The sequence below is a fragment of the Trichechus manatus genome, unplaced genomic scaffold (assembly GCF_000243295.1).
Source record: "Trichechus manatus latirostris isolate Lorelei unplaced genomic scaffold, TriManLat1.0 scaffold00010, whole genome shotgun sequence".
NCBI classification, from domain to species: Eukaryota; Metazoa; Chordata; class Mammalia; order Sirenia; family Trichechidae; genus Trichechus; species Trichechus manatus.
This window is the reverse complement of record NW_004443946.1, coordinates 16,262,525-16,289,890: the sequence shown is the minus strand read 5'-3', so window position 1 is coordinate 16,289,890 and position 27,366 is coordinate 16,262,525. Positions and strand designations below refer to the sequence as shown.

The 27,366-nt window shown below is 42.7% G+C and overlaps 1 protein-coding gene across 1 annotated transcript in view; it reads right to left on the bottom strand.

Annotated features, from left to right (window-relative positions):
* The window catches only part of SYNE2 (spectrin repeat containing nuclear envelope protein 2), a 325,154-nt gene that overhangs the window by 13,859 nt on the left and 283,929 nt on the right, over nucleotides 1-27,366 (bottom strand). Inside the window, exons 98-102 of the mRNA XM_004370941.1 lie at nucleotides 27,169-27,335; nucleotides 10,334-10,496; nucleotides 3,792-3,979; nucleotides 3,166-3,316; nucleotides 1,950-2,132 (exon numbers count right to left, since the gene is read on the bottom strand). Coding sequence (XP_004370998.1) covers nucleotides 1,950-2,132; nucleotides 3,166-3,316; nucleotides 3,792-3,979; nucleotides 10,334-10,496; nucleotides 27,169-27,335 — 852 coding nt within the window. The remainder of the gene's footprint in view (nucleotides 1-1,949; nucleotides 2,133-3,165; nucleotides 3,317-3,791; nucleotides 3,980-10,333; nucleotides 10,497-27,168; nucleotides 27,336-27,366) is intronic.

Here is a 27,366-nt window from a genome sequence, read left to right as displayed (position 1 = left end):
GTGCCCAGAATACTGGGAGAGAAACCTGTCTGCGGACACCTGCAAAATGCTGCATCCAGGGGTCAGAGCAGGATCAGGCACCTGGGTTCTGATCCTGACTGAGTGCTACTGAACAAGCCCCTTAAATTCTCTGAGCCTCAGCTTCTTTACCAGCAACAGAGGGAGAGTGACTAGATGATCTCTAAGGTATGTATGGCATCAGAAATACTGTAATTCTCTAGTCTAAATCAGTGATTTTTTTTTTTTTTTTAAGGAATAAAACATTAAAAAAAATTTTTATCATGCTTTCGGTGAAAGTTTACACAGCAAATTGGTTCCCATTTAGCAATTTAAATACATATCATTCAGTGACATTGCTTACATTTTCCACATTGTGTCAGCATTCTTGTTATTTCCATTCTGGTTGTTCTGTTTCCATTAATCTAGCTTCCCTGCCCCTCCCCCCTTGCCTTCTCATCTTTGCTTTAGGGTAAATGTTGACTGTTTGGTCTCATATAGATGATTTTTTGTTTGTTTAAATACTGGAGCACAGTACTAGTTTTTGAATCTCTCCTTTGAGGACTCCTTCAGGGTTCAAGCCAGGCACCTTTGTCTGTTTTTACACATTAGTCTTTTGCAGAAGCTTTTGCTGGACAGAAGGATATAGTAGCTTCAAGATGGAAAAACACTGACTTCAGGGTTGAGCTTGGCCTAGTGCCACACTTGCCTCCACTGATGTAATTCTGGGTGTGTTTCCTCAGAGAAGGAAGACCCCAGGAGAAGGTTGATCACCTCCACTTAAGATGCCTCTCATGTTACCACCTCATAGATGGGCAGTGATTCTTAGACAAATGCAACATTCTGTGCCAAGGGAGGGTTTAGGATGGCAACAGTCAAGCAGGAGAATAAAGAAATTAAGGCAAGGGGGTTGTCTGGATTATTAGAAAAGCTAGGCAATTTGTTCCTGAGAGGGTTAAAAAAAATAATAAAAAACCCAGGTTCTCATCTTCCTGTCTCAGCTTTAAGAACATTCTGTGCTGAGAACAGAGGCAGGGATTAAAATAAATTCCTGCAGCTCCTAACCGCACTGGTCCTGTCAGTTTATACCTGGACTACAAAAGGTTGGCATACCGCGTCTTCTGAATTACAGAAGGCTAAGGTGAATATTTACATTCAGAAACCAAACCCAACCTTTGAGGTTAGTCAAGTGTGCTCTGAAGTTCAGAGGGTAATCACTGTCCCCAGTCGCTACAATACAGAGGGGGCTGTATGCGCTTTGTCCACCTTCCTCACAATGCAAGAGGCAACGGGACATACAAAAACAGATGGGTGAAGCAAGCAAGACTCTTTCTGAAGGCTCAAAAGGCACCTTCTCCAGACCAGGAAGACAGCTCCCCAGAGTCTGTGAGCAGTCTGTGTGCTAATGTGCACACTACCAGGGGTTCCAGAAGCTTTAAACAGGGATTTGTTTTGATAAACAAATCCCAGAAATAGGCTCTGCCTAAAAAGCCCCAAACGCAAATACTTATTTAGAAAAAATTAATGCAGGCAGCTCTGGGCTTAAACAAAAGGGAAGGCTATCTTGAGAAAATATCAAGATAGCTTAGGCCTTACGTCTCACACTGGACATGGTATCAGGAGGGACCAGTCCCTGGAAAACGACATCATGCTTGGTAAAGTAGAGGGTCAGCAAAAAAGAGGAAGACCCTCAATGAGATGGACTCACATAGAGGCTGCAACAGTGGGCTCAAGCATAGCGATGATTGTGAGGATGGTGCAGGACCAGGCAGTGTTTTGTTCTGTTGTGCATGGGGTCGCTATGAGTTGGAACAAACTCGATGGCACCTAACAACAGCAACAGTAGGCCTTGAATGAAATCTTCTACCCACTGCTTTGTGTACAGCCTTGGTATCACATATCACTTCCCTCTGAACATCTACAGTCAGCCCAGGTGGTGGGGAGGAGCTCACTCTGAGTCTCCGCAGCACGGCCGTGACCCGTTTCTGCAGGTTGTCCCAGCGCTGGTTGCCCTCGTGGACCATCTGCTTCAGTTTGCTGGCCGTGTCTGTGCGGTTCTCGCGGGCCAGCCGCCGGTACTGCTTGTTGATGAGCTCCAGCTGGGTGAGCCGCTCATGGATCTGCCGCTGAAAGGCCTGTGGCACAGAGGGAACAGGTCCCCGGTCAGCTGTTCCCGATCTCTCACAGCACCTATCTCAAACCCTCGCTACTTTCTTGGGCCACCTCCTCCTACTTCTTCTCTCAGCAAATCAAATCACCTCATCTTCTACTCCAGGATGAAAATAAGTGTCCAATACGTGGGAACTCTCTCAATCCCTTGAACCCCTAACCTATCTCCCTATCAACCTACCAGTATTAGTGCCCATCCTTGACACTTCCCTTCCACCAGACATCCATTCATTCTCCAAAACGTGCGTGCTAGTACGTGCCAGGCACTATACTCTGCTAGGCTCCCAGAATACAATAGGGGGAATGCCAGAGCAAGAAGAGAGGGCCAGACACCCCCTCCTGACCCCGAATGACCTGCCTCGAGTGGTTAAGCCCCAAACTGAAATGGCAACAAAGAGCTTACTTCACCAGATCGTCTGAGGCTAGTTAGAAGAACAGGCTCTCTATAAAGAGATAAAATCCTGATACAGATACAGGCTACAACATGAGTGAACGTTGAAAATGCGCTCAGTAAAATAAGTCAGTCACAAAGGGATAAATACTGTATGATCTCACTTACATGAAATAGGCAAATGTATAGAAACCAAAGCTTATTAGTGATTACCAGTGGCAGGAGCGGGGAGGAAGGGGAAGTCAGCACTTAGGTGTACTGGGTTTATGCTAACGGTGATGGAATCATTTAGAAAAGGACAGTGGTGATGGTTGCACAACATGATAAACATTATCAATGTCACCAAATTAGACATGTAAAAATTGTTGAATTGGCAAATGTTCTGTTATATATATTTTACCACAATAAAAAATAAAAAGAAAAGATAAACTAAAAAAAAAGAACCGGCCTTCAAGTTCATTGCATAGCAGCTGATGGCTGGTTGCGTAGCACGCAGCCGACGGCAGCGGTGGTGGAAGCTAGCCAGTCAGCAGGAGTCATTTATAGCTCCTGAGCCTTTGCACTGCTGCAAAGAGTTAGCAAGAGCACTGGGCGGAGAAGGTTTTTACCTCAAACCTCTTCAGCTCTTCTTTGGCATTTGTGTACAACACCTCTGAGGAATTTGGGTAGGCTGCCGTCCTCTCTGCTGACTTAAGCCAGTCCTCAAAGCGGGAATAATCATCTAAAAACTTCTGCCACAGGCGCCACGTCTCTTCAATTCTGAAGGAAGGAAAGCAACTTAATATACACCATGCATTTCAACCATGTGGTTTTGATCTTCCCTCTGTCCCTTGATGGGTCCCATCCCCATCCCCCACTGGCATGTGCACTGTTCAGGGGGAGAGATCCTGATACCCCTTCCAGGAAATAACCAGGGACATTGCTTCTTGGTCAGTATACGTTTCTCGAGTACTCTCAGAGCTCCTGCTTCAGGAGACAATTACTTTATAGCTGGGTAAACAAAGGTAAAGTCGCCAGCCCACAGTTATACCCTGAGACACAAAGACATTATTACCCTGATTATATTTTTCTTGAATTATTCGTTTAACAAGCCCTGGCCACACCTACTGAGCCTCTCTGCCAATACCTGGCCCATTTCCAAATGAAGTGAACAGAACACAGCTACTTTTATTTAGTTCAGCAGGGAAATCTTGCTGAACATACTTAAGACGTTCAGGGGCATCTGGGTTCTTACTTCATTCGCCGCTCCATTGACATGGCACAAATGTTCCTCCAGCGTCTGTCTAGGCTCCTCGTGGTCTGCTGTATTGAATCACACTCGGTCTCGTTTGCACAGGCATCAGAGTCGTGCAACAGGACATCACAGATGTTAAACACTGACTCCACTCCCGCACTGTGTTGTTCAATATCTCGCTGCAGGTCCTGAGATTACAATAGAGTTAAGATAAACTGTGAGGTGGTGGTGGGAGAGTTGGCATCAAAGGTCCCCACTTTTGTCATCCCTCTCCCTCCTGCCCTCCAGCCCATGGGGTACAGTACTTGGTGCATTTCCATCTTGGAACTAGCGGCACAGACCAAGTCCCTCTTATCTTTGCACAACTCTTGTGCTGTAGTAGCTGAGACAAAAGCCCCCAAACCGGTAACAACTGGGCTCTGTTGCACTGTGTGTGTGTTGCGGGGGAGGAGGGAATGGCAGTGGGTATCCTCTATGCACTGACGGGTGGCATTAATGACCCCTTGAGAGCTTACAGCCCCCCAAACTTTGGGCATGCATGAGATCTACTCCATAGCCCCTGGCCCCAGATCCTCCAAGTTAGACTTGGTTTCAGGAAGGTCTTCTGTGGAAAATCAATTGAAGTCTCTTCAGCAGGACCTAAACTTTAACAACAGAGGCTCTTGACCTTTTATAGGTCACAGAACTCTTGAATCTAAGAGCTTTATTTTGTCTTCACACATACAGCAGATCATGCATTCAGTTGCACACGTGTCCACAGTCTCCCCATGAGCCCATCCTTGGGGGTCAAATGAAGGGGCCCAGCCAAGGCTGTGGCTCGGGGGTGGGTGGGTCTCTAGAGTCTTATCCTATGATGGTGACAGTGATGCAGTTTCCCGATCTTGGAAAAATCATGTTCATGAAGAGAAAACATGTGATCCGAGGAAAACTGGAAAACATGTTTAAGACTAAACAAGGTGTGTTCAGTTATCACCCAAAGAATATTTCTTCAACACACCATGGGTGAGGGGAAGGGGAGATGAGAAGTCCACATTGCCATTCTGGATGAATTAGTCTTTCTCTGATACCCAAATTCTGTGATAAGTGACCTCAGACCACACTTTTAACCTTAGTACCTACACGACACTGAAATAGCAAAGGTAAACTTAAAATTCTATTTTAATTTTTGATAATATAGCAATTTTTGAAAATCTGCAATACTTAAAATAAGCCACTATTACTTATACTCAATAAAGTTCTCTGGATTCAACAAAATTCAATTTACAGGAAGGATTATTTTATACAGTACCTGGAGCCCTGGGGGCACAGTGGTTAAGAACTTGGCTGCTAACCAAAAGGTCGGCACTTTGAATCCACCAGCTGCTTCCTGGAAACCCTATGGGACAGTTCTACTGTGTCTTATAGGGTTGCTGTGAGTTGGAATTGACTCGATGGCAGTGGGTTTGGTTTGTTGTTTTGGCCATAGTCTACAGAAAGGCAGCATACAGTTTCTTTCAGGCCACCTAGATATATAAATGATTTTGGAGATAACTGTTGTGTTACTAGAAAGGACTAACATTTTCTTACTTTTCTTCTGATAAAATGTGTGATCTGGATCATTTTGTGTTCAGGTGGATATAAGAGGATGAAATGCTAATGCTTGATCTGAATTTTAAATCAGGCAGTTCTTAACACAGATCAGATCCTAACTGACGAGAAGTGAGGGCCACACAGTTATACTCAGGAGACAATGTATTTTCCAGTTTGTCACCATGTACCTGTGAAGAGAGCTGTGACCCGGTGGTTTTTTCAAGCTCTACAGTTCAGGATGCATGCTTGAGATGCTGCAATGGTAGAAGTTTTCCTGGAGACAATAGATGACTAGCTTTGAAATTCGGGTTTAAAAAGAATTCTTACAGGTTCACAGAATGGTCACAGGCTTTTCTAAAATTTACTGGTATTAATAAGTTTATTAAAATAATAAACAAGGAGTCCTAGCACTGGCGCTCAGTGAGTAACACTGACCACTGTAACGGAAAAATGGCGCCTGCCCATGGCCTCGTCTGGGTCCAGGTGGGAAGAACCTGGTTGAAAAGCACTGAGCAATTCTAGCCTATGGATATGCCTGGATGTCACGCATTTTAACAGACTCTTTGCAGTTACTCTACATTATTTATTCAGCTTACATTGACTAAAATGGCGAAAGAAAAGGGATGAATGGCAGTCAAAAAATGAGTTCTACAGTACCTTCTAAAAGACCAACATCATCATCTTGGTTAAAAGAAAGTTCAAACATTTTCAAATATTTCCAAAATGTGTTTCTAAAACACCACAGAGTAGAATGTCTTACTGATGTTTAATATGAACTACTTACCTTGCAAAATATAAAGTTAGAGATCATATTTTAAAAAGTAAAACATTTACGAGCTAGACAAATAACACTGTGCAAACTAACATACCACCACTAGAACCTGTTAAGACATGAGTTTGCATAATAATTAGTTTTCACAGAATAATTGTTCAAATCCACAGAAGAACGAGATTTAAGAAACAACAGATCAATGCAAGCAATGTAAAAGGCTTTCGCCAAGGGTCCCAGAAACAGCCCTTGCTTTGTTTTTCTGCCCCTGAGCAGGGGAAGCAGAGCAAGAGCGCTGAAGCTGGGAAACAGCTAAGGAGGAAGGGAGTGGCAGCGAGAGGCGATGGGGGAGACATGAAACTGGAGAAGAGAATGAAGCAAGAAGAATGAGAATAAAAAGGAACAAGAAAAATAAGATAAATGGGGAAAAGGAGAAAATCAGACTAAGAGGGCAGGAAATCACACAAACAGAACCACCACTGGTGGCTCCACAGCATCTCCATGGGAAGCAGATGGGATGGCAAGCAAGTTGGATTGGTGGGATAGGGGGTTGGGTTGGTACTGAGGGGGGATTCAAAGGGTTTGGAATGAAGCTGAGGTGGCCTACTGGAGAGGGGGCTGTTGGTAATTACAGAATGGAATGGAGGGGGTATAACTAACAACACCCCTAAGCCACCTTGTGGCATTCCACAGGGAACTAGGAACCCAATGAAAACTAGAAGAGAGATGCTGAAGACTGAATGAACACGGTTCATAATTTAAGTGTCACAAAGGTTGATACCACTTTCTGAGTTTTGAAAACAATACATTCCATATGAATAAAAATATAACTTTATTACTTAAAAAAAAAAAAAGAGGGCTACATAAAAGTAAGAGAAACAAAAACGACTCTTATAAGGTTGTTCCTTAGCCTAATCCCTCCCCTACTGGGCCCTCACGGACAAGCCAATGAGGATCCAGGGACATTATGGCTATTAAGCACATCTGGGGGCTGAATTCTACTGCAGAAGGTAGTACTACGTGATCCTAAGCTTTCAGGCCTTATTTTTGTTAGCAATCAAATATAATTTAGCATATTTAATGAGAAGATAAAAAGGGACAGGAGCTGGTTAAATGGACTTGGGAAATCCGAGGTGGGAAGGAGGAGTGTGCTGTCACATTATAGGGAGAGCAACTGGGGTCACATAACAATGTGTGTATAAATTTTTGTATGAGAAACTAACTTGAACTGTAAACATTCATTTAAAGCATAAAAAAAAAATAGTATATTTAGATTAGGGATAGGTAAAGTTTTTTGTTTTTGTTTTTTTTGTAAATGACCGACAGATAACTCTTCTTTTGTGTGACATTTCTGTTTTCAGCATTTGGGATGGAATAGTTAATACCTGGGTTTTGTATAATAAACACACTGTAATTTATTCCTTTTAACAAAAGTACTAAAAGTTTCCTCAGGTCATCTAGGGTAGGCAGAATAATAGTTCTCTAAAAATGTCCACATCCTAATCCTTGGAACCTATGGATATGTTACTTTACATGGCAAAGGGGAATTAAGTTTCCTATGAGTTGGAATCAACTCGATGGAAAAGGGTGATAGTATGAGTAATCAGCTAACCTTAAAATAGGGAGATTATCCTGGATTATCCAGGCAGACCCAGTGTAATCACTAACCAAAAACCTGTTGCCATTAAGTTGATTCTAACTCATGGCCATGCTACAGGACAGAGAAGAACTGCTCGATAGAGTTTCCCATTTCCAAGGCTGTAATCTTTTACAGAAGCAGACTGCCACATCTTTATCCTGTGAAGTGGCTGGTGGGTTCGAACCACCAATCTTGTGGTTAGCAGCCAAGCCCTTAACTACTGTGCCACCAGGCTCCGTAATGTAATCACAGGGGTCCTTAAAAGTGGAAGAGGGATGCAGAAGAAAAGTCAGTCAGAGGAAGATGTTGACTGCAGAAGAAAGGTATAGGGAGATATACCGTTGCTGGACTTGAAGATGGTGAAAGAGGACACAAGCCAAGGAATGTGGGCTGACTCTACAAACTAGAAAAGGCAAGGAAATAGATTCTCCCCTACAGCCTCTAAAAAGGAATGCAGCTCTGTTGACATCCTGATTTTAGCCAGCGAGACCCATGTCAGACTTCCAACTTCCAGAACCATAAGATAATACATTTGTGTTGTTTTAGCTGCTAAATTTGTGGTAATTTGTTACAACAGCAACAGAAAATGAACACAACATCTAACTTCTTTACAGCAATGGTAGTACTAAACATCAAGTCCATACTGTTTTTTTTTTTTTTGGTAACCAAGGGATGTGAATTCCATGATGGCGGTTCTGAATTCTATGAAGAGGGAACCTCCAACTTAGCCAGACTGAAATTATGTATCATTTCAGCACGGACAAGGTCAAAAGGATGGTAGTTGCTCCAAATTGTATGCTTTTGGGAATAAATTTCCTGAACTTTAATGGTATTTTATCATACTTCATGTTGACAAAAGTAACAAACCATTATTAGTCCCTGCCAAATTTAGCCAACCACTCTTTAAGAGGAAAAATATTGTCAGCTTCCATTGTCTTGACCTGAAAAAACTCACCATTCAGGGTAAATGGTTGTTTGCAAGATTTTGTCTATTAAGGGCTGGCTCAAGAAATTGAAATTCACCCTACAGGATCAAACTTGTTAAATAAAGCCATAACTTCACTGAGATGGGCATTGCAATGCCTACAATGTGCATTAAAATTCCATGATACTTACAGCAATATGCATTTCTTCACAAAGCAGAGACAAAATTTAGATTACCTCAGTAAAAGACACATTTAAATTTCTAAGACTAGACAGAAAAATCAGTATATTTAATTAGTAGCATTACTAAATCATACTAGTTTCAAAACCAGAGAATAGGTAGCATTGAAACAGTAATTGTAATAGTATAGATCTGAAAACAGACCTATTAAGAGCAGTATCAAATACTTAACAATATTGTATGGTACCATGAAGGGTCACTTAATACCATTAAAAAGAATGACCTGAACTCAAGAGAATTTATGATTAAGGGGTAGCCTCTGGCAGCAAATTTGGTGACAAAGGTTCTGTCCCCAGTTCTGTCTCTAAGCAGCTGTGATGTCTGGGTGAATTCTCCCAAGTCGCTGACAAATGGGAAACACTAATGCTTTGATGCAGATGAATGTGGTGGTACAGGTTTAATGTGAAGAAAAGATATGTGTCTGAGAACCTGATGACAACATATCGCTTATATGGTCAAAACAGAATCTGCCCACAGATCTGAGAAAAATAGAGGTGAAGGAAAGTTGCTGAAGGATTAAGATAAACTTACTTTTTAAAAAGACAAACTTGGGCACTGCAGATCAGAATAAGGCACGTGAGCATGAGAACATGGAGGGCAGGAAAGTGGATCTGATAACCTAGTTTTACCACAGCACCTGCCAGGTTAGTGCAATGACGAACATTGGCGGAACTCAATGATTTCCAAACTGGAAATTCCAGTATTGGCTCGAAGGGTGTGTAAGTGACGACAAATGTACAGAGCATTGTAGGAAAGGCTACCTAAGTTATCGGTCTGAGTGTGTTCTTTACTACACATTTTGGTGATTTAATTTTTTTTTTGAAGCTTTAATAGACACACAGAATACAGGCCCATGAAGGCCTTCCTTGGTTTGTTTTTTTGGAGAAAACTAAAACCAGACCCACTGTCATCAGTCAAGTCAATTCCGACACAGTGATGCTCTAGGACAGAGTAGAACTGCCCCGTAGAGTTCTAAGGCTGAAATCTTTACAGAAGCAGACTGCCACATCTTTCTCCCATGGAGCGGCTGGTGAGTTCAGCACTTTAACTACTTGCCACCAGGGCTCCTCTTGGTGAGAAAAAGGATTTTTCCCCAATTTATCACCTTCCAAAACTATATTAACAAAATATAAAAAAGATGAAGGTTAAAAAAGCAAAACAATACAACCTTATTTACCATCAAGATTAAGGTCTGCATTGTGAGCAGTGGTGGGGTACCCAGAGATGTATGCCTCACACATACAAGAACATGGGTAAGTGATCAGTCTCCTCCGGAAAAGGCAAAGCAGTATTATGAGATGCGAACATGCTAAAACACACAGCCAGGAAAGGGGAAGGTTCGTGTGAGCAGATGCCGTAGACACTTCTACTCTCATGACTGCTCGTTTCTGATTTCCCACCTGCTGTTCAGCAAGCCTCTTCTGGATTTCTTGATCATCACAGACGTCATAAACAACAGGCTTAGAAAGCTCAGACTCAATCCGAGCCAACCAGGTGCGAAGGTTGCTCATGTTTTTGTCTAACTGCTGAATAAATGCAAAGGTCTCCTTCAGCTTCTTCACCCTAAACGTATTTGTAGAAAAAAAGAGGTGGAAAACAAAAGCCCGACATTTAGTGGTGAGAAGACTGTGCTAATAAGGGTGTTGGAGGGTGAAAAGGAACCTACATTGGGTATACTAGAGGTCATATAGTGGGAACAATTCTTGTATCTCTAGATACCAGTTTTCATGGAATATGTGACACTCTGCAAAACTGTTGTTTCAGTTAATTTTCAAATGGACTAAGAGTTAATCCACCCATGCAAATACTGAAGTCCTACCGTTCCCAGAGTGGGACTCCCTGAGACCCTGTCCATCTTTCTGGGGCTCCAGAGGTGAGTTGTTGTTGTTAGTTGCTGTCAAGTTGGCCCCGACTCATGGTGACCCCATGCACAATGGAACAAAATGCTGCCAGTCCTGTGCTATCTCCATGATTGGTTGTGGATTTGATTGTTGTGATCCATAGGGTTTTTACTGGCTGACTTTTGGAAGTAGATTTCCAGGCCCTTCTTCCTAGTCTGTCTTAGTCCGGGAAGCTCCGCTCAAATCTGTTCATCATCATAGCAACACACAAGTCTCCAGTGACAGAAGGGTGGTACCTGTGTATGAAGTGCATTGGCTGGGAATCAAACCCGGGTGTCCCACACTGAAGGGAAGAATTCTACCACTGACCCACCATTGCCCCCCACCGCCCTACTCCCAGAGCTGAGGAGATGCCATTTCTTTCTAAGTTAAAATAACAACTCTTGACTTTTGCCCAGTTTCTTTCTTGGGCATGGCCAAGATTGCAGCAGCCAGCGATCTTCCCTGATGAGTTGAAGATATTACATGTGAAGTCCACTTGGTGGTATACGATCCATGACAACTCTCATGGGACTCTCCCTCTTGGATCAAGTACAGAACATGTGCCAAACACCCCCACCCCTGCCCCGCAGTCTGATGGGGTGAAGGGTGCTGTACACATAGAACTTAGCCATGTGGGTACCTTATGGGGCATCTGTGTCAGCCAAAAAGGGAGTGAGGGAGGGAGCAAAGATAATCTGCATGCAAAGCACAGTTCTAACAGCCATCTCCCTCACCAATCTGCCTTAGTTTTCACCCAGCCCTACTGGGCAGAGATATTTGAAATCACATACACGGTGTTAGTATACGTGGTGTGCTCACTGGGTCATCAGCTCACTGTCAAGTAGAAATGATGCAGCTGCTGAGAGAAAACAATTGCTTCTTATATAGATACTGAAATAAAATGTTTCAACAAACTGCTTTCATGAAAGTCCTAAAGTAGAGAGAATGAGGGTTTGTTCTGGTGATCTGTAGGATTTTTAGTTAATCTCAGAGAGTGGAAGCAATGGCTACAATTGAAAGTCCCTTCTTGTCAATACTCTGTCTGAACTGCATCCCACAGCTGACACCACTAGGAAGATAAATTGGGGCAATGACCCCCAACTCACAGGAAATGCGCTGTGCTTCATGCCACTATCATCTCTTACTTGACACCCTGTGAACAGCTCCCTACCAGCCTCCTTGGTCTCCGGTCCATCCACCTTTGCTTGTGCTCATTCTAGAAGGCACATCTGCTCTAAGACCCAAACCCCTCAACAGTCCTCACCCTGTCCTGACATACCAGTGTAACCCGCTGAACGTTTCAGCTCCTCGTGTTCAGTGGCCTCTTTGCCCTTAACATCGTGTTCTGCAAAGCTGCTCCTCTCTCCTTTCCCGGAACCCCTACCTGTTGCTCCCCAAGATAAGCTGGGTACCCCCCATGTGTTCCCGCATCACCCAAGCCCTCTCACCCGACGCCCTCAAACCTGTGCTGTGCCTGCCTGTGTATGAGTCTGCATCTCTCATAGACTGTGCAGCTGGCAGGACAGAGACCATGGCCAGGCTTGTTTCCTCTGTGGCCACAGCACCTCCCACACGGCCTGGCCAGCAGGAGGTATCCATCAGTGTTTGCTGGGTGAATACATTTACATAAGCTCTTCCACCACAAACTAGTATTTAGTAGATGGCATGGTTTTTTGTTTTGTAAAATACACGAAACTAAACCAACCAGGAGGGTCTACTACCAGCTAGTTTTATGATTTAGGGAAAATCCTTTTACCTTAGCGCCTCGTCTCTAGTAGGTCTCTGAGGTCCCTCAAACTTCAGGGAAGTGGTAGCATACGGGAGAGGTTAAGGCCAGAGCTCTGGAGGTGAGCAGACTTGAGTACAAGTCCCATTCCACCGTCTATGAGCTATGCACTGGTGGAATGCTATGCATCTCTGCAAGGTACTTAACCTTCCTGACTCCGTTTCCTGGTTACATGTAAAATGACCTACCTTGCAGGTGGCTGTGAGAACTACACAAGAGCATGCATGTAAAGCCTCTGGTGTATAGTTAATGCTCGATACTACTAGCTCTTCTTACTGCAGACTGGACTATATGATGTTGCAATAACATCTTATTTATATGGCATTAGGCCTCACAAAGTTCTTTCATAAATATGACCTCAGGTTTACTTTGTTCTCAACAGCTCCAAGACGCAGGCAGGCTTGGAAAGGAGGCCATGTAGTCTAATGTGAAGAGCACGGAGTGCATGGGCAGGACCTGGGTTTGAATCCAGGTTGTGTCATCTCACTTGTAAAATGGTGCTCACAGTCATACCTTCTTTCCTGAGGTGGTTGGCAGTGTTGAAGAAGTTATAAACATGGGTAAGGCATCTGGCACAGTGCCTAACGCAGATAAATGCTCAGTTAACTATGGTTAGAATGATGATTAAGGAGGTAGGTCTTTAGATTATATTCTTACTGCAAAAACTTTAAGGACAAGTTCCCTTCAGAGCCGCAAGATGATTTATTAAAAAGGAAGTAACAGAATCTGGGGCCAGGTCCGGATGCAGGTGTAACCTAGATCCCTCCTTTGTTCCCATGGCTTTATACGTACGCCCTCCTCACCCCAATGTCTTGCTACCTTGACTGCCCAGGGACCAGAAAGAACACTCCAGACAACTGCCAGGGCAGTCGGGAACCCCAAGCACTGCGGGCCCTGGAGTATTCCCAGCATTTGCGAGGGGCTGTCCTCCTGGAAGGCTCTGGCTGGCGAGGCAGCCACGCCAGGAGAGCTTCCTGTAGGTGGTGAGAACTCAGGCTCAGTTACCTCCACACAGCTCTCCTGCCTTCCCTTCTCCCACCCCAGCACAACAGCCTCCCACTGCCTTCATCCAGGACCTGACCCTATTCAATCACAAGAACCTTGGCCTCTTTCTTATTTTCAAAAGAAGAGGGCTAGAATTCAAATTTTCAAATGAAGGGAGCCAAGACACAACAGAATAACCTGGGTACAAAAATACAGCGATGTAGGGATCTTGAATCTGGTAAATCCCAGGGGTTAGGTGTGTGATAGGCAGAGAGGGGAGTACAGGGAAGGTGGACCAATAATTTATTTGGCTTTCCCAGGGCTGTGGTGCCCCAGGCCAGTGGTATCCACAAACCTTTGGGTGTGGGATAAAATAGTAGGCTTTCTATTTCTATGCCATTCTTTTTAAATTTCTACATTGGGTATGCTTTACAATTTATAAACTTTATTACTTCAGTAGAATATCTATATCGAATGCTAACATCTACATGTGCCAGGACCAATGTCCTTTACATGCTAGCAACTCATTAATCCTCCCAACAATGCAATAGATTAGTACTACGATTATCCACATTTGACAGATGAGCAAACTGAGGCACAGGGACTAAATAACTTGCCCATCATTACGAGTCCATTAAAAGGCAGAGGCAGGACTGCAACATGGGCAGTCTGGCCTGAAGCGGTCCTTAAGTACTAGCTTTGAGGCCTCTTATTTAAACCTGCATCCAATAACATGCACATATTGGGGGATACAGGGCCAATCAGGGAACCTGATAAGAAGTCTAGACTCATAGCTGTAGTATACACTGGGGGGCAGGAGCCCATACATCATGTATCGCATTTTGGGGCTCTTAGCCTGGAGGGGAGTGGATGCCAGAAAGCTCAGACGGGGGGCCAAATGTTTTCTCTCCATGATTTTCTTTCCATAAACATTTAACCACTTGTTCTGTCCTGAGCCCTTTACCGACCTTGGGAATTCAACGATAACTGGAACACTGGTCTTATTACCAGAGAGCTCATGATCTAATTTAGATGCCACCAGTGTACACAGTAGGTGCTCAATAAATATCTGTTGAATGAAAAAATGATGCTCACTTATACTTTCTAAGGGAATTTAATTTGTTTCTGCACAAAAGAGGTGGCCTTGTTACATATTTAAAGAGGTAAAGACCCAGAGTAGCTTGGAGCCATCTTGCCACAAACAATGTGTTATCATACCGCAAGCCTCACATGTTCCCAAAACCTTGGCTCCATCTAAGCCTTGGTCTCCTCATCATTAACAGGCTTGCCATGGGACTTAAATGAGATAAAACAGTTGTTTATAAATCTGTAGAAATCATGGCAGCAAAAGTTTCATTTTTATTAAAATGTCTGTATTGTGAAAGCTCCAGTAGAGAAGAGTAATAGAGAATATATTACAGCAATGTTGATAAGACTAGGAAAAACCCTACCACTACCCAAACAAATAAGCAAGCAAGCAAACAAATCACAAGGATACCAAAACCAAACCAAACCCACAGCGACCCTATAGGACAGAGGAGAACTGCCTCATAGGGTTTCCAAGACTGTAATCTTTACAGGTAGCCCTGATGGCGTAGTGGTTAACAGCTTGGCTGCTAACAAAAAGGTCAGTAGATCAAATCCACCGGCTGCTCTTTGGAAACCCTATGGGGCAGTTCTACTCTGTCCTATAGGGTCACTATCAGTTGGAATCACTCGAGGGCAATGGGTTTTCGGTATTTTTAATCTTTACGGAGCAGACTGCTACATCTTTTTCCCATGGAGCGGCTGATAGGTTCAGATGGCTGACCTTCTGATTAGCAGCTGAGTGCTTAACTACTGCGCCAACAGGGCTCCTTAGGGCCAATTAAAGAGGGTGGGAAAGAAAGGAAGAAGGTCACCAAGAAGTTACAAAACACTCATCCAGTCTGCATTTAATCCGTTTTTATGTTCCAACCTCTGACTGATGGCATAATACCCAAAATGCATGGTAATACAAATGTTGTTTCTCAGATAATCGTATTATGACTCAACTCTAGGAACTGTCATGTGTATTGCTGAGCATGTAATGGTCTGTTCTGTATAGACATTGTAATTTAATTATCACCTTTCCCAGGTCAGGAAGGGTGTGCCATCTGCCAATCCAGGCAACTGGCCTCCATGTTCAGCCTTGTTAATACTGCTCTTGGAAAAATTTAAATCTTAAGTTAATATTGGGAAACAAGGAAACCTATTCAGAAGCCAGACTGTTGGCTCAGGGAAACCAGCTCAGTACTGCATGACATCAACCACCTGAGCCGCTTATTTACGGGGCTCACAATCTCTGCACTCAAACAATTGCCGTTTTGGCCCAGGTGCTCCAACGTTTCTCACATACGTATTTCAACACATAACACGTCTCCAGAAAAAAACAGCCATGATTTCCTGAATTGAAGCCCAGTTCTTCAGGTGCAAAAATTTCAGGTGCAAAGGAGTCACCTGTGTAGACTTTTTTTTGGGGGGTGGGGGAGGTGGGTAGGTCAGGAAAGTAAGTAGAAGTAGTAGAAGACCTGAACAAAAACTAAAACATTTTTTCTATGAAACCAAACAAAATTAAGAATTATGCCTAACAATAGCCACAGATCAGAACAGCTCTTTTGTAGGGATGATGGGTAGAAATATAGAGAAGAAACAAGATGAATACAGTTTTCCTTTTATCTTTAACTAGTGATGGATCAGAAGACACCACTTATGAACCCTGCTTTCACTCCAAAACAAACAAAATCAAGCCAGCATTAGTATCATTCTATATCAAGCCTAAGTCTTATAATGTGTGATGGAGGCTTTCAATGTCAAATTGATGTACATGGAATAATTTACCTTTGAGTCCTATTTTCTACATGCTAAAGAATCTATAGTTAAATTGTAAGAGCCCTAGATCAGCAAGAGTTAAAAAAAAAAATTCCTATGCCAATGTGGACAGCGTAACTTTAAAAATACTAACGAAAATTGAGATGGGCAAAGTATCTAAATTTGTGCTTGAAATAAACAGATACACAATTCTGTGGGCAGCTGCCAGTTGCTAAAAACACTACAAATTCCACACAACTGCATCTTTCTAAACGACGGAACATCTTTACGTAAAGATAATTAGCTACTTTGAGGACACGGACGTTACAATACATTCGAGCTAATCGCCTCTTTGAAGCATTTATGTCGCCGGAGGACTTCCATTTTCCACACGGCATAATCACCTCTCTCCCGCTTGTCAAGGCAGACTGCAGACACCACACACATGCTGACACTGGAAGAGTACCCATCCCCCGAAAGCTGAACACACGCACGCACACACACACACACACACACTCCACAGCCACCATCTCATCAGTAATTTCTTTTGTAACCAAAATGAGAGAGCAAGAGAAGCAGAGAACAGCAGCAGCCGCTGCCTCAGCCATGTGCAGAGCTAATTACTGAAATGGCACTTACTGTTTATGAGAAAAAATCATTCCTTATGTTTAAGTGAAAGCTCCAAGTTCCCGGCTGCACATTCACCTCCTAGGGATGAGGCCACCCCTCCCAGCCCCCTCCCCAGCGTGCCCTCTTCATTCACTGGTTCAGCATCTTCCACAGAGGCAGACAAGCTCCGGGCCTCCCTCCCGAAGGTTCCTCGTAGGCTCTGGCTCCCTCACAAGCACAAAGCAATGCCGGTAGGAAAGGAAGAGACCTTCTTCTCTGCTAACTGCAATTTTTAATCTCAGTTTTCTCCCTTCCAATAAACAAATATCTCAAGCTATTTCCTCACACACACACACAGAGTCTTTGTTCTGACGCTACAGGATTGCAATGCTGAGGAAAAAAAGTCGCAGCGTTATCTTGGCTATGGGTTATTTATGAAGTGCTATAAACCAAGAGAAGAGAAATTTAGATTCAGGGCATGGAAAAGAGGATTTCTGTTCTCAAATTAAATTTCTCTACTTCAGGTTTAAAAGAAACAGTGAAATCTGAAGCCCCTGATCCAATAAGCAATGCCTTCCTCCTGTCCTCCTAAAGAAATTGCCCCATGCGTTGTTCTCTGCTGTCTTTTTAGTCCTGTGTATCCTGGCATAGGAGGGACAGAGAATTCATTGAGTCCAACCCTCTGCTTGTTGTAGAAAACTATCTTCCAGTACAAACAAGGTTCAAGACTTTGCAGAAAGAAATTCTGAATTTCCCTTGCTTCTTTGTTTACCGTAATGTCAGTATCTGAAAATTCCTCTTTAACCCCCAATCTCAGTTTTCTCTGTGCAATTCTGCATGGCTCTGCTTATCAGAACACTGCCCTGTTTGTGTCAAGCCCATTTTATGTTCACTTCCAGCCTTATTTTGAGGCTTGACAACCTCAATCATTTTGCTCATGGGCCACTTAAGTCCAGCATTTAATCATTATTACATCCCTCCCTTGAAACACAGCAAATGTATTCAACATCAGTGAAATTAGGAGTCTAGATTTGGAAAGAGCTCTCCCAAAATGCAGTATGTGACCAACTTCATTGGTTGTCCCCGTGACCTGCCAGATATGAACCTCTGCGACTCAGTAAGCTGGACTTGCCCGATGCTCAACATTAGGCTACTGCCTGCTCATTAGCCCACCAATGGCTGCTCCCTGATTGGGGGAACTCCCTGACAGTCAGGCAGGCCTTTCACCAGGGCCCAGGAGCAGCAGCTACCTGTTCCAGAGGTAGAATGATCAGCTGATGGGAAGGCAACTGGAAGACTAGAGGGCAGACCTCACATCTGGCTCTCCCCGTGCTAAAATCTCTAAATCCTTTCAGTCTTACTGGATCAGGCAACCTGCTAAGACCAGAACAAGTCAACTTTATGACTAGCAGCATTGTTTGGTCTTCTAAAACAACCTTGAGAAACTACAGATAAAGGGAGTGCAAGGAAAAATTCTATCAGTTTAAAAAAGGCACACATCTCCCTGCCCAAACTGGAAGGGATGGAAAAACAATCTGAATACAGAGTTGCCATGGTAATAGCTGCTGAGTTTAAATGACATTTTAATTGCTATTACTGTAAAACAGGTGGGTTCTTCATGTTGGTAGGTGAATATGAAAATTAATCTTCATTAAAAGTTTCTTTTCAAGGAGTTTATGCTTCTGAGACCACAATCTATTCTAAATAAGAAAGGACCCATCTTGGGGCCGTATGGTAGTGTGTCTGAGTAAGTCCCTCCTTCATAATGTTGGCTTAAAGACAACAATTCTGTTAATGATGTTTCTCATCGAAGAGAAATTAAGAAGGAAGGCAACAATGTTCACTTTTTTTTTTTTTTAAGGAAAACAAAAATGCCCATGCTTCTTTTTTTCACAATGACCATTTAGAAAATACAGATCAGCGAAAGGAAAACTAAAATGATGGAGGATTCCAACACTAAGCGAGAACTACTGTGAACGTTCTAGGGCATGTCTTCCCACTGGGTTCTCATCTGGTTTAGGCACTGAGAGCTTTGACCAGATCATTCACATGTGCTGCCAGAAAGTTTTTAAAAACAGCCCTCATTCTGAGTTTCTGTTCAGGGTGATGAAAAACTTCTGGAAATAGTGGTAACAGCTGCACAACATGGTGAATGTAATTAATTTATACATTTAAAAATGGTTAAAATGTGAATTTTTTTGTTTTAAATATATTTTACCACAATTGCAAAAAAAAAAAGAAAAAAAGAAGAGCCATCCCTCCCCCCAGCCCCCCAATGTCTCTGCAGAGGCGCCACTGAAATCCACAACTAGCCAGAGAGCCTCACTAAAGACATGGCGGGATCATTGGCCACAGAGATACTGCTCCACAGGACACAGCCAAGTTTATTTTTAATTGTGGTAAAAATATAACAAAACATTTGCCAATTCAATAATTTTTACATGTATAATTCTGTGACATTGATTACATTCATCATGTTGTGCAACCCACAGCTAGGGTTTTGATTCATAAAATGGAGGAGGGGGTGCTTGGAAATCAAAGTAGATGCATTTTTAAGAATTCAACTACTGGGACTACTGGGTCTTTAAAACCAAGGGTAGATGGAGATGAGATTATGTGGCAGGCTGAGCCCTTGTCTGACATCGGTGCCATTGAGGGGATGATATCCAGGGAACCTTCTTACAGAGCTTTGGTATGTGGGGGCTGAAGCAAGGTAACTTTGCATCTTTTGGGCCATCATTCAATTACTGTGCCTAAACTGTTTTTAATAGGTAACCTAGCTTTCTCCAAAACAAAGGATGGCACATATTGGCAGATGTGAAAACAATTTTTGTAATTTAGCTGGCTCTTCTGCATTCAGGTTTTGCTGGGTCACTTTTCAAAGATATTATCTTAGAAAACACAGGGAAGGGAGGGAGGTAACAGCTACAGTTAAAAAAAAAGAAAGTTACCTCTTCATTTAATTTGTCAGGTAAGCCTGTTGTTGTTGTTAGGTGCCACTGAGTCAGTTCCAACTCACAGTGACCCTATGTACAACAGAACGAAACACCGCCCAGTCCTGCGCCATGCTCACAATTGTTGCAGCCACTGTGTCAGTTCATCTCATTGAGGATCTTCCTCTTTTTCACTGACCTTCTATCTTATCAAGCATGATGTCCTTCTCCAGGGACTGGTCCCTCCTGATAACATGTCCAAAGTATGTGAGACAAAGTCTTGCCATCCTTGCTTCCAAGGAACACTCTGGCTGTACCTATTCCAAGGCAGACCTGTTCTTTCTTCCGGCAGTCCATGGTATATTCAATGTTCTTCGCCAACACCAAAATTCAAAAGCATCAATTCTTTCTTTGTTCTTCCTTATTCATTGCCCAGCTTCTGCGTGCATATGAGGTGATTGAAAATACCATGGCTTCTGTCAGGCATACCTTAGTCCTCAAAGTAGCATCTTTGCCTGTCAACACTTTAAAGAGGTCTTTTGCAGCAGATATGCCCAACACAATATGTCATTTGATTTCTTGACTACTGCTTCCATGGGTGTTGATTGTGGATCCAAGTAAAATGAAATCCTTGACATCTTCAATATTTTCTCTGTTTATCATGATGTTACTTACTGGTCCAGTTGTGAGGATTTCTGTTTTCTTTACATTGAGGTGTAATCCATACTGAAGGCTGTAGTCTTTGATCTTCATCAGTAAGTGCTTCAAGTTCTCTTCACTTTCAGCAAGCAAGGTTGCGTCATCTGCATATCCCAGGATGTTAATGAGTATTCCTCTAATCCTGAAGCTGCGTTCTTCTTCATATAGACCAACTTCTCGGATTATTTGCTCAGCATACAGATTGAATAAGTATGGTGAAAGGATACAACCATGATGCACACCTTTTCTGATTTTAAACCACTCAGTATCCCCTTGTTCTGTTCAAACATCTGCCTCTTGTTCTATGTACATGTTCCACATGAGCACAATTAAGTGTTATGGAATTCTCATTCTTTGCAATGTTATCCATAATTTGTTATGATCCACAGAGTCAAATGCCTTTGCACAGTCCATAAAACACAGGTAAACCAAATAAGCCTAGTAGTATATAATTGGTATTTCTTGTTATCAAAGGAGATTGGATTCTAGATAGTCATACCATCCACCAAAAAATATGTAGTGCTATAAAAATGACCTTTTTGTTGATGAAATTAATGGCATGTTTTATAGGAGTTCAGGAGCCCTGGTGATGTAGTTGTTAAGTGCTTGGCTGCTAATCAAAAGGTTGTCTGTTTGAACCCACCAGCCTCTCCTCGGGAGAAGGATGTGGCAGTCTGCTTCTGTAAAGATTTACAGCCTTGGAAACCCTATGAGGCAGTTCTACTCTGTCCTACAGGGTTGCTATGAGTCAGAATCAATTCGATGGCAGTGGGTTTTTTTTTTGTTTGTTTGTTTGTTTTAATGAGTTTGGGAATCACAAATGTTAGAAACTGCCCAAGGACCAGAAAAATTGCTAAAAACTCCCACAGCAACTCAGTTGGTCTCCAGTGGTGCACAAATGATGTGAATTTTAATGCTGACACCAGGGCCTATGTAACCTCACAGGAGGACATCAACATTAAGACCGACTTAAGGCTTTCCCTCTCTCTTTGATGAGCTTAGGGCCCTGCGGGTGCAGTGGTTAAGAGCTCAGCTGCTAACCAAAAGGTCTGCAGTTTGAATCCACCAGCTGCTCCTTGGAAACCCTAAGGGGCAGCTCTACTCCGTCCTATAGGATTGCTATGAGCCAGAACTGACTCAACGGCAATGGGTTTGGTTTTTTGGTTTTGATGAGCTTATTTCAGGAGATGAATCCTTCAGGTTCTTTTCTTTAAGGATTTTAAAGAAGCTGAAGAACATTTCACAAGCAGAAAAAAAAAAAAAAAAAACAGTGATTTTGATCTAAGTCCCCTTCTCTTCCTCTAAACAGAAAAACTCCTCATTTGCCCATGTTTATCATACCCCACAATGAACAGAGCCAGGGGCTAACACCACACGTGTGCATACACAGAGTCAGCTTTCCTATCCAGGGTCTCAGTCCTTACATCCACCCAGCAAGGGAAGGAGGAAGCAGGGCTGGTGCACAGTTTATCAACAAGGAAACATGCTCACAGAGGCTGCAAGACCTGTTCACGGTAATTGGCAGGTGCAGGATTTCTGACTCTTAGTATAAAACAGTATTACTTCACCGTGCTGCTCACTCTACAGCAGGGGTTCTCAAAGTGTGTTTCACAGCCACACACCATCAGCACCACCCGGGAGCTTGTTGGAAATGCCCATTCTCGGCCCCATGCCACATCTACTGAATCAGAAGCTCTGAGGCTGGAGCCCAGCTCTCCATGGTCTCAGGAGCCCTTCAGGTGATTCTGATGTATGTTTAAGCTTGACAACCACTGAGGAAGCATAGACAGTGAATTCTACATTGAGCTCAACTTTTTAGAAAAATTCTGATAAACTATCTTTAAAAGCCAAGGCCTCAAGAGAGCCAAATACTGTCTGATGCAGCGTTCAGTAGAGCAGACGGACCTAGGCTCCAGCCCCTGCCCTGCACAGAGTAGCCACTGACCTTGGGTAAGTTATTTATCCTCTCTGAGCTGCAGTTTCCCCATCTATGAAATGGGGGATCATACTGGCCTTGCAGGGGGGTTGTAATAATTAAATGAAGTAATACATGGGATGGGTCTGATTCCTTCCACTACTCAACCATAATGGAGCCTACTACCTGAAATAATCAGACATTTAATGTGTTTTTAAGTAACTCTGTGCCCAATGTTTTATCAATTCTTTGGAAATTTGCCTCTATTTTGCTGAGAATAAGCCCCCAAGTAAGTGCCCCCCAACCCCACGCAGTGAATTAAATTTGGCTTACTGAAGTCTTAGACTTCAAATCAACCTTAATCTTCTGAACACCATTCTAAGCCTTAAAGTTAAAGGTTTGCAGTTAAAATCTTGAAATCTTGAGGCCAGGTACCTGTGTAGGATCTCTCTCTCTCTCTCTCTCTCTCTCTCTCTCTCTCTCTCTCTGAATCTTACTTATCATTTAAATGCGAGATCTGTTCCCTGCCACTGTGTGAAGCAGCAAGATACTGTGAGCAAGATGGATCAAGTTAAATAGTGTTCAGAATTCTGTGGGCAAATGAGATTATAAGGTACCCCACACAGCTGCAGGTGGTTGTTGTCCCTGCTCAAATCTAAACTCTGTAGCCTGTGCTCCGGCCTCTCCCTTCCCTGATGGTGACTCCTTTGTACAATGCCAAGGATGAGATCAGTATCAAGGATCAGACAAGGGACTGACGCTGAGTGAGGCTGATTTATGGTGGGTCTAAACTTGCTGTCTCAACCCACAGATTCACCTGAAGGGTAACCTCAACCACGAGCTCCCTAGACTCCTTGCCATCTGTCTCAGCCTAACCCTTACTTTAAGGCAGGAGACGTTATTCCCTCCAAATTCCTCAATTTTGAAGAGGCACAATGGTTAAACAATCAGCTGCTAACTGAAAGATAGGTGGTTTGAACCCACCCAGTGGCTCTGTGGCAGAAAGACCTGGTGATCTCCTCTCATAAAGATCACAGCCTAGAAAACCCTATAGGGCAGTTCTACTCTATCACATGGGGTCGCTATGGGTCGAAATCGACTCAATGGCACCCAATAACATTCTCTCACTATGTTCTACTCATTTCACTGTAACAAACTAGAAGGGTCTGGTGCAGCAGGGAGGTGAGACAACTGCATAAACTGAAATCCTGGTTGTATCATGTGCTGGCTATGTAACCGTAGGCAAGTTACTTAAGTACCTCAGTTTCCTCATCTGTAAAATGGGATAATGATATCTACCCCTCAGAATTACAGTGAAGATTAAGTGAAATCGTACATAAAAAGCACACTGTTAATATACCCAGCAACCAATTTATTTGCTATTATTTCAATTCCTTATTTTGCCAAAAGCTCCTTCCAAAAAAGACCAATGAAAGTTCACCTGCTGCTGTATCTCTATCCCACCAAGGAATTGGCTGAAGACAGGCAGCCAGAAAGGTAGGGAGAAAAGTAAACAGCCTGCTAAACTCTGAAGTAATATAACTGGAGCATGAATAATTAAGAATAGACTGTTCTCTTTTAAAGAATTATCTATATGAGATCAAATTGACAACAGTAACTCTAAAGCTTAGATGAGAAGTTTAGGCAACAGTGAGTCTAAGTTAATGGTGGTGAAATAATTTGGGAAGAGGTAGTAAGAATGGTGACCCAATGTGAACAATGTAACCATTGTCACTGAATTTATACATGTAGAAATTGTTGAATAGGTGTATGTTTTACTGTGTATATTTTCACCAAAAATAAAAGAAGTAAGAATGAAAAAAAAAAAAAAAAAAAAAAAAAAGAAAACAGACTGTTACTCTAGTCTTCAAGATGCATAATCTAGATCTTGCTTCTGAATAATCCATGAATGGGTGCAATATCATCATACCCTGATTAATGCTAGATGCCCAAGAGGTCCTTAAGATATAGACAATGATGATAAAGACATTCTAGACACAACTGACCCAACATTTATTCTGATGCATTGGTACATCCATTCATTTCAACAAACACCTGAAGCACTGTTCTTAGAGTCAAAGATACTGGCTTCATGGAGGAAAGACAACTGAGGGAATCCTCTTCCTCTCAACAAACATGCCACTTAGTCTTCTTAGAGAAAAACAATGATAATAATTACCACACAAAAAACGTTGGCTCCTATATGCTGGCCCTGTGCCAAATGTGGTTATACATCATTCACCTTCATAGAGGCCTGAAGTAAGCGGTGTTGCTAGATACACTCTGCGGATTTGGAAACGGAGGCTTAGAAAGGTTAAATCACACACTCAAGTTTCCAAGGTGAGTAAGCAACACAGTCAGGACTGGCTTTCAAAACCTGGGGCGGATTATCCAACAGGCAAGGTAAGCACAGTGCTTACCTTGCTTACCAGATTATCTGTAGTGAACAATTTCATATTTTTTTCATCACATCAAAGATTCTGTTTCTAGGTATGGCTGGCATCTGTCTCTCTCCCAACCCCACAGCACCTTCCTACAGAACCAAAGCCTTTTTTCAATTTTATAATCCCTGACAGGGGTAGATGAGCCAGTAAGTAAGGTAAGCATGCGCTTACTTGTGCTTCCTTACTAATATGTAAGTAAATGTGAAATTGTTCACTACAGATGATCTGATAAGCAAGGTAAGCACTGTGCTTACCTTGCCTATTAGATAATCTGCCCTTGTTCTTAACCCTTTCTTGGTTTACTGCTCATGAATTACTGTACATTTTTTTTTTCTAATTGGCAGTGGAGAGAAGTTAGATTCAACTCAGTCTGTGCTGCCAGCCAAATCACCCTTACATTTGGTTTCATTGTTAAAGAGCCATGAATGACTGAGACTGTATTTAGGAGGCCACATATTTAGCCTACATTTAAGATCTTGGCCCAATCTGTTTTTCTAGCTTCATCTCTTACATTTGAGCCAGTGGGGATTCTTGTCATTTCCTGAATGGCATCTACACTGCTCTACCCATAAGCCTTTTTGCTTACACCATATGTCTTTCCCCTCTGCCACCAGTAACTGTTGAGAATCCCAACCCCTCATTCAGGACTATCCAGGATTGCTACCCTTCTGTAAAGCTTTTCCTAATCCCCAGTCCCACCCCATTCAGACCACTTGGCTTTACAGCTACTCAGATTCTGCTTCGATTAATGTAACTGACTCATCTTACTTCCTGCCTGTAAATTTTCAGAGCACTTAGCTCCCTGCCTTTGCTGACTGAATCAGGTTCATGTACAGTTCCAGCAAACAATGCAGTAAATGAAATGCCAAGTTCTAAGGAGTATCTTATTTTCATTACTCCCCAATTCTTCATTCAGCTTAAAATCTCTCCTGTATATTCCACATTATACATATATTCAAACATCTATTATGTAAAAGACTCTCTTGGCCAGCAGAAACATAAAGCTGCATCAGTGGACCAAAAGCTGAGTGACTGTTCTTTGTATGCCAGGTTGCAACTGAAAAATACTTTGGTTGGGGATTTATCGTTGGAGAATTTGAAGACAGAACACATTTAAAAGTTTTGGGCATCATCATCATTTTGTGAAGGGAGATAAAATTATCAGCTTTATTTCCGATAAAGTTGCACTGGAGAATACAGCTGTGATATGCAGTCACATCTGTGCTTCCTATGTCCACACCTTCGGATGAGATGCCCATCAGGTAACTGGCATGCTGGCACGCACTCACTCAGACTGCCTGCCCTCGAGTGTGCCAAGACCCTGTGCCCTGACCTACCTGCATCTGCCACACAGAGGCAGGAGGAGGCAGGCACAATTTCATCTGGGGGACAGGCAAATCCTAAAGCAGACAGAATTTCTAAATAATAGTTCCTCAAGGATCTTTTCAAATTAAGTCTGTAATTCTCATTTAAAACTAATCTATTTCATGTGAAACTCAGCTAAAAAAATATTGGAGTGGGCTATACTAAAATATAACCTTTTAATAATGTAGGGGAAGGAGGCCAGGTGGTGCAATGGTTAGGAGCTCGGCTGCTAATCAAAAGGTTGGCGGTTCGAACCCACCAGCCGCTCCATGGGGGAAAAGACTTGGAGATCTGCTCCCTTAGAGCCTACAGCCTAGGAAACCCTATGGGGCAGTTATACTCTGTCATATAGGGTCACTATGAGTCAGAATCGGCTCAACGGAACACAACAACAACAATGTAGGGAGTCTCTGGGTGGCACAAATGGTTGAACACCCAACTACTAATGGAAATGTTTGGTGCTTTAAACCCACCCAGAGACGCCTCAGAAGAAAGACCTGGTAATGTGCTTCTGAAAGGTCACAGCCTTGAAAACCCTATGGAGCACAGTTCTACTATGACGCACATGAGGTCGCCGTAAGTTGGAATCAACACTACAGCAACTGATTTGGTTTTGGTGGTAATAATGTAGGAGTAAGAATTTCCACTCAATTTTATCAAACTCTGCCTTTATCTGTAAATGTATAAAAATGCTAGATTATCTTAGAGAAGACTGGACACAGTCTACTAGATCTGAGACATAGCCACTGTATCAAGGGAGTAAGAATCATTTTTAGGTCATTTCTTACCTTGATCCAATGACATCAAAAAGATGTTGCCAACGATCATTAATTTTGTTGAGCTTGTCATTGATCTCAGCTGTTCTTGTCTTGTTGCTCGCCTTGATCAACTGGTCACCCATTTGCTTTAACTGGAATTTGTTTTCACTAAACATGTTTATTTCTTCCATGCAATCCTGGCAAAGTCACCAAAACATGAAGTTTTTA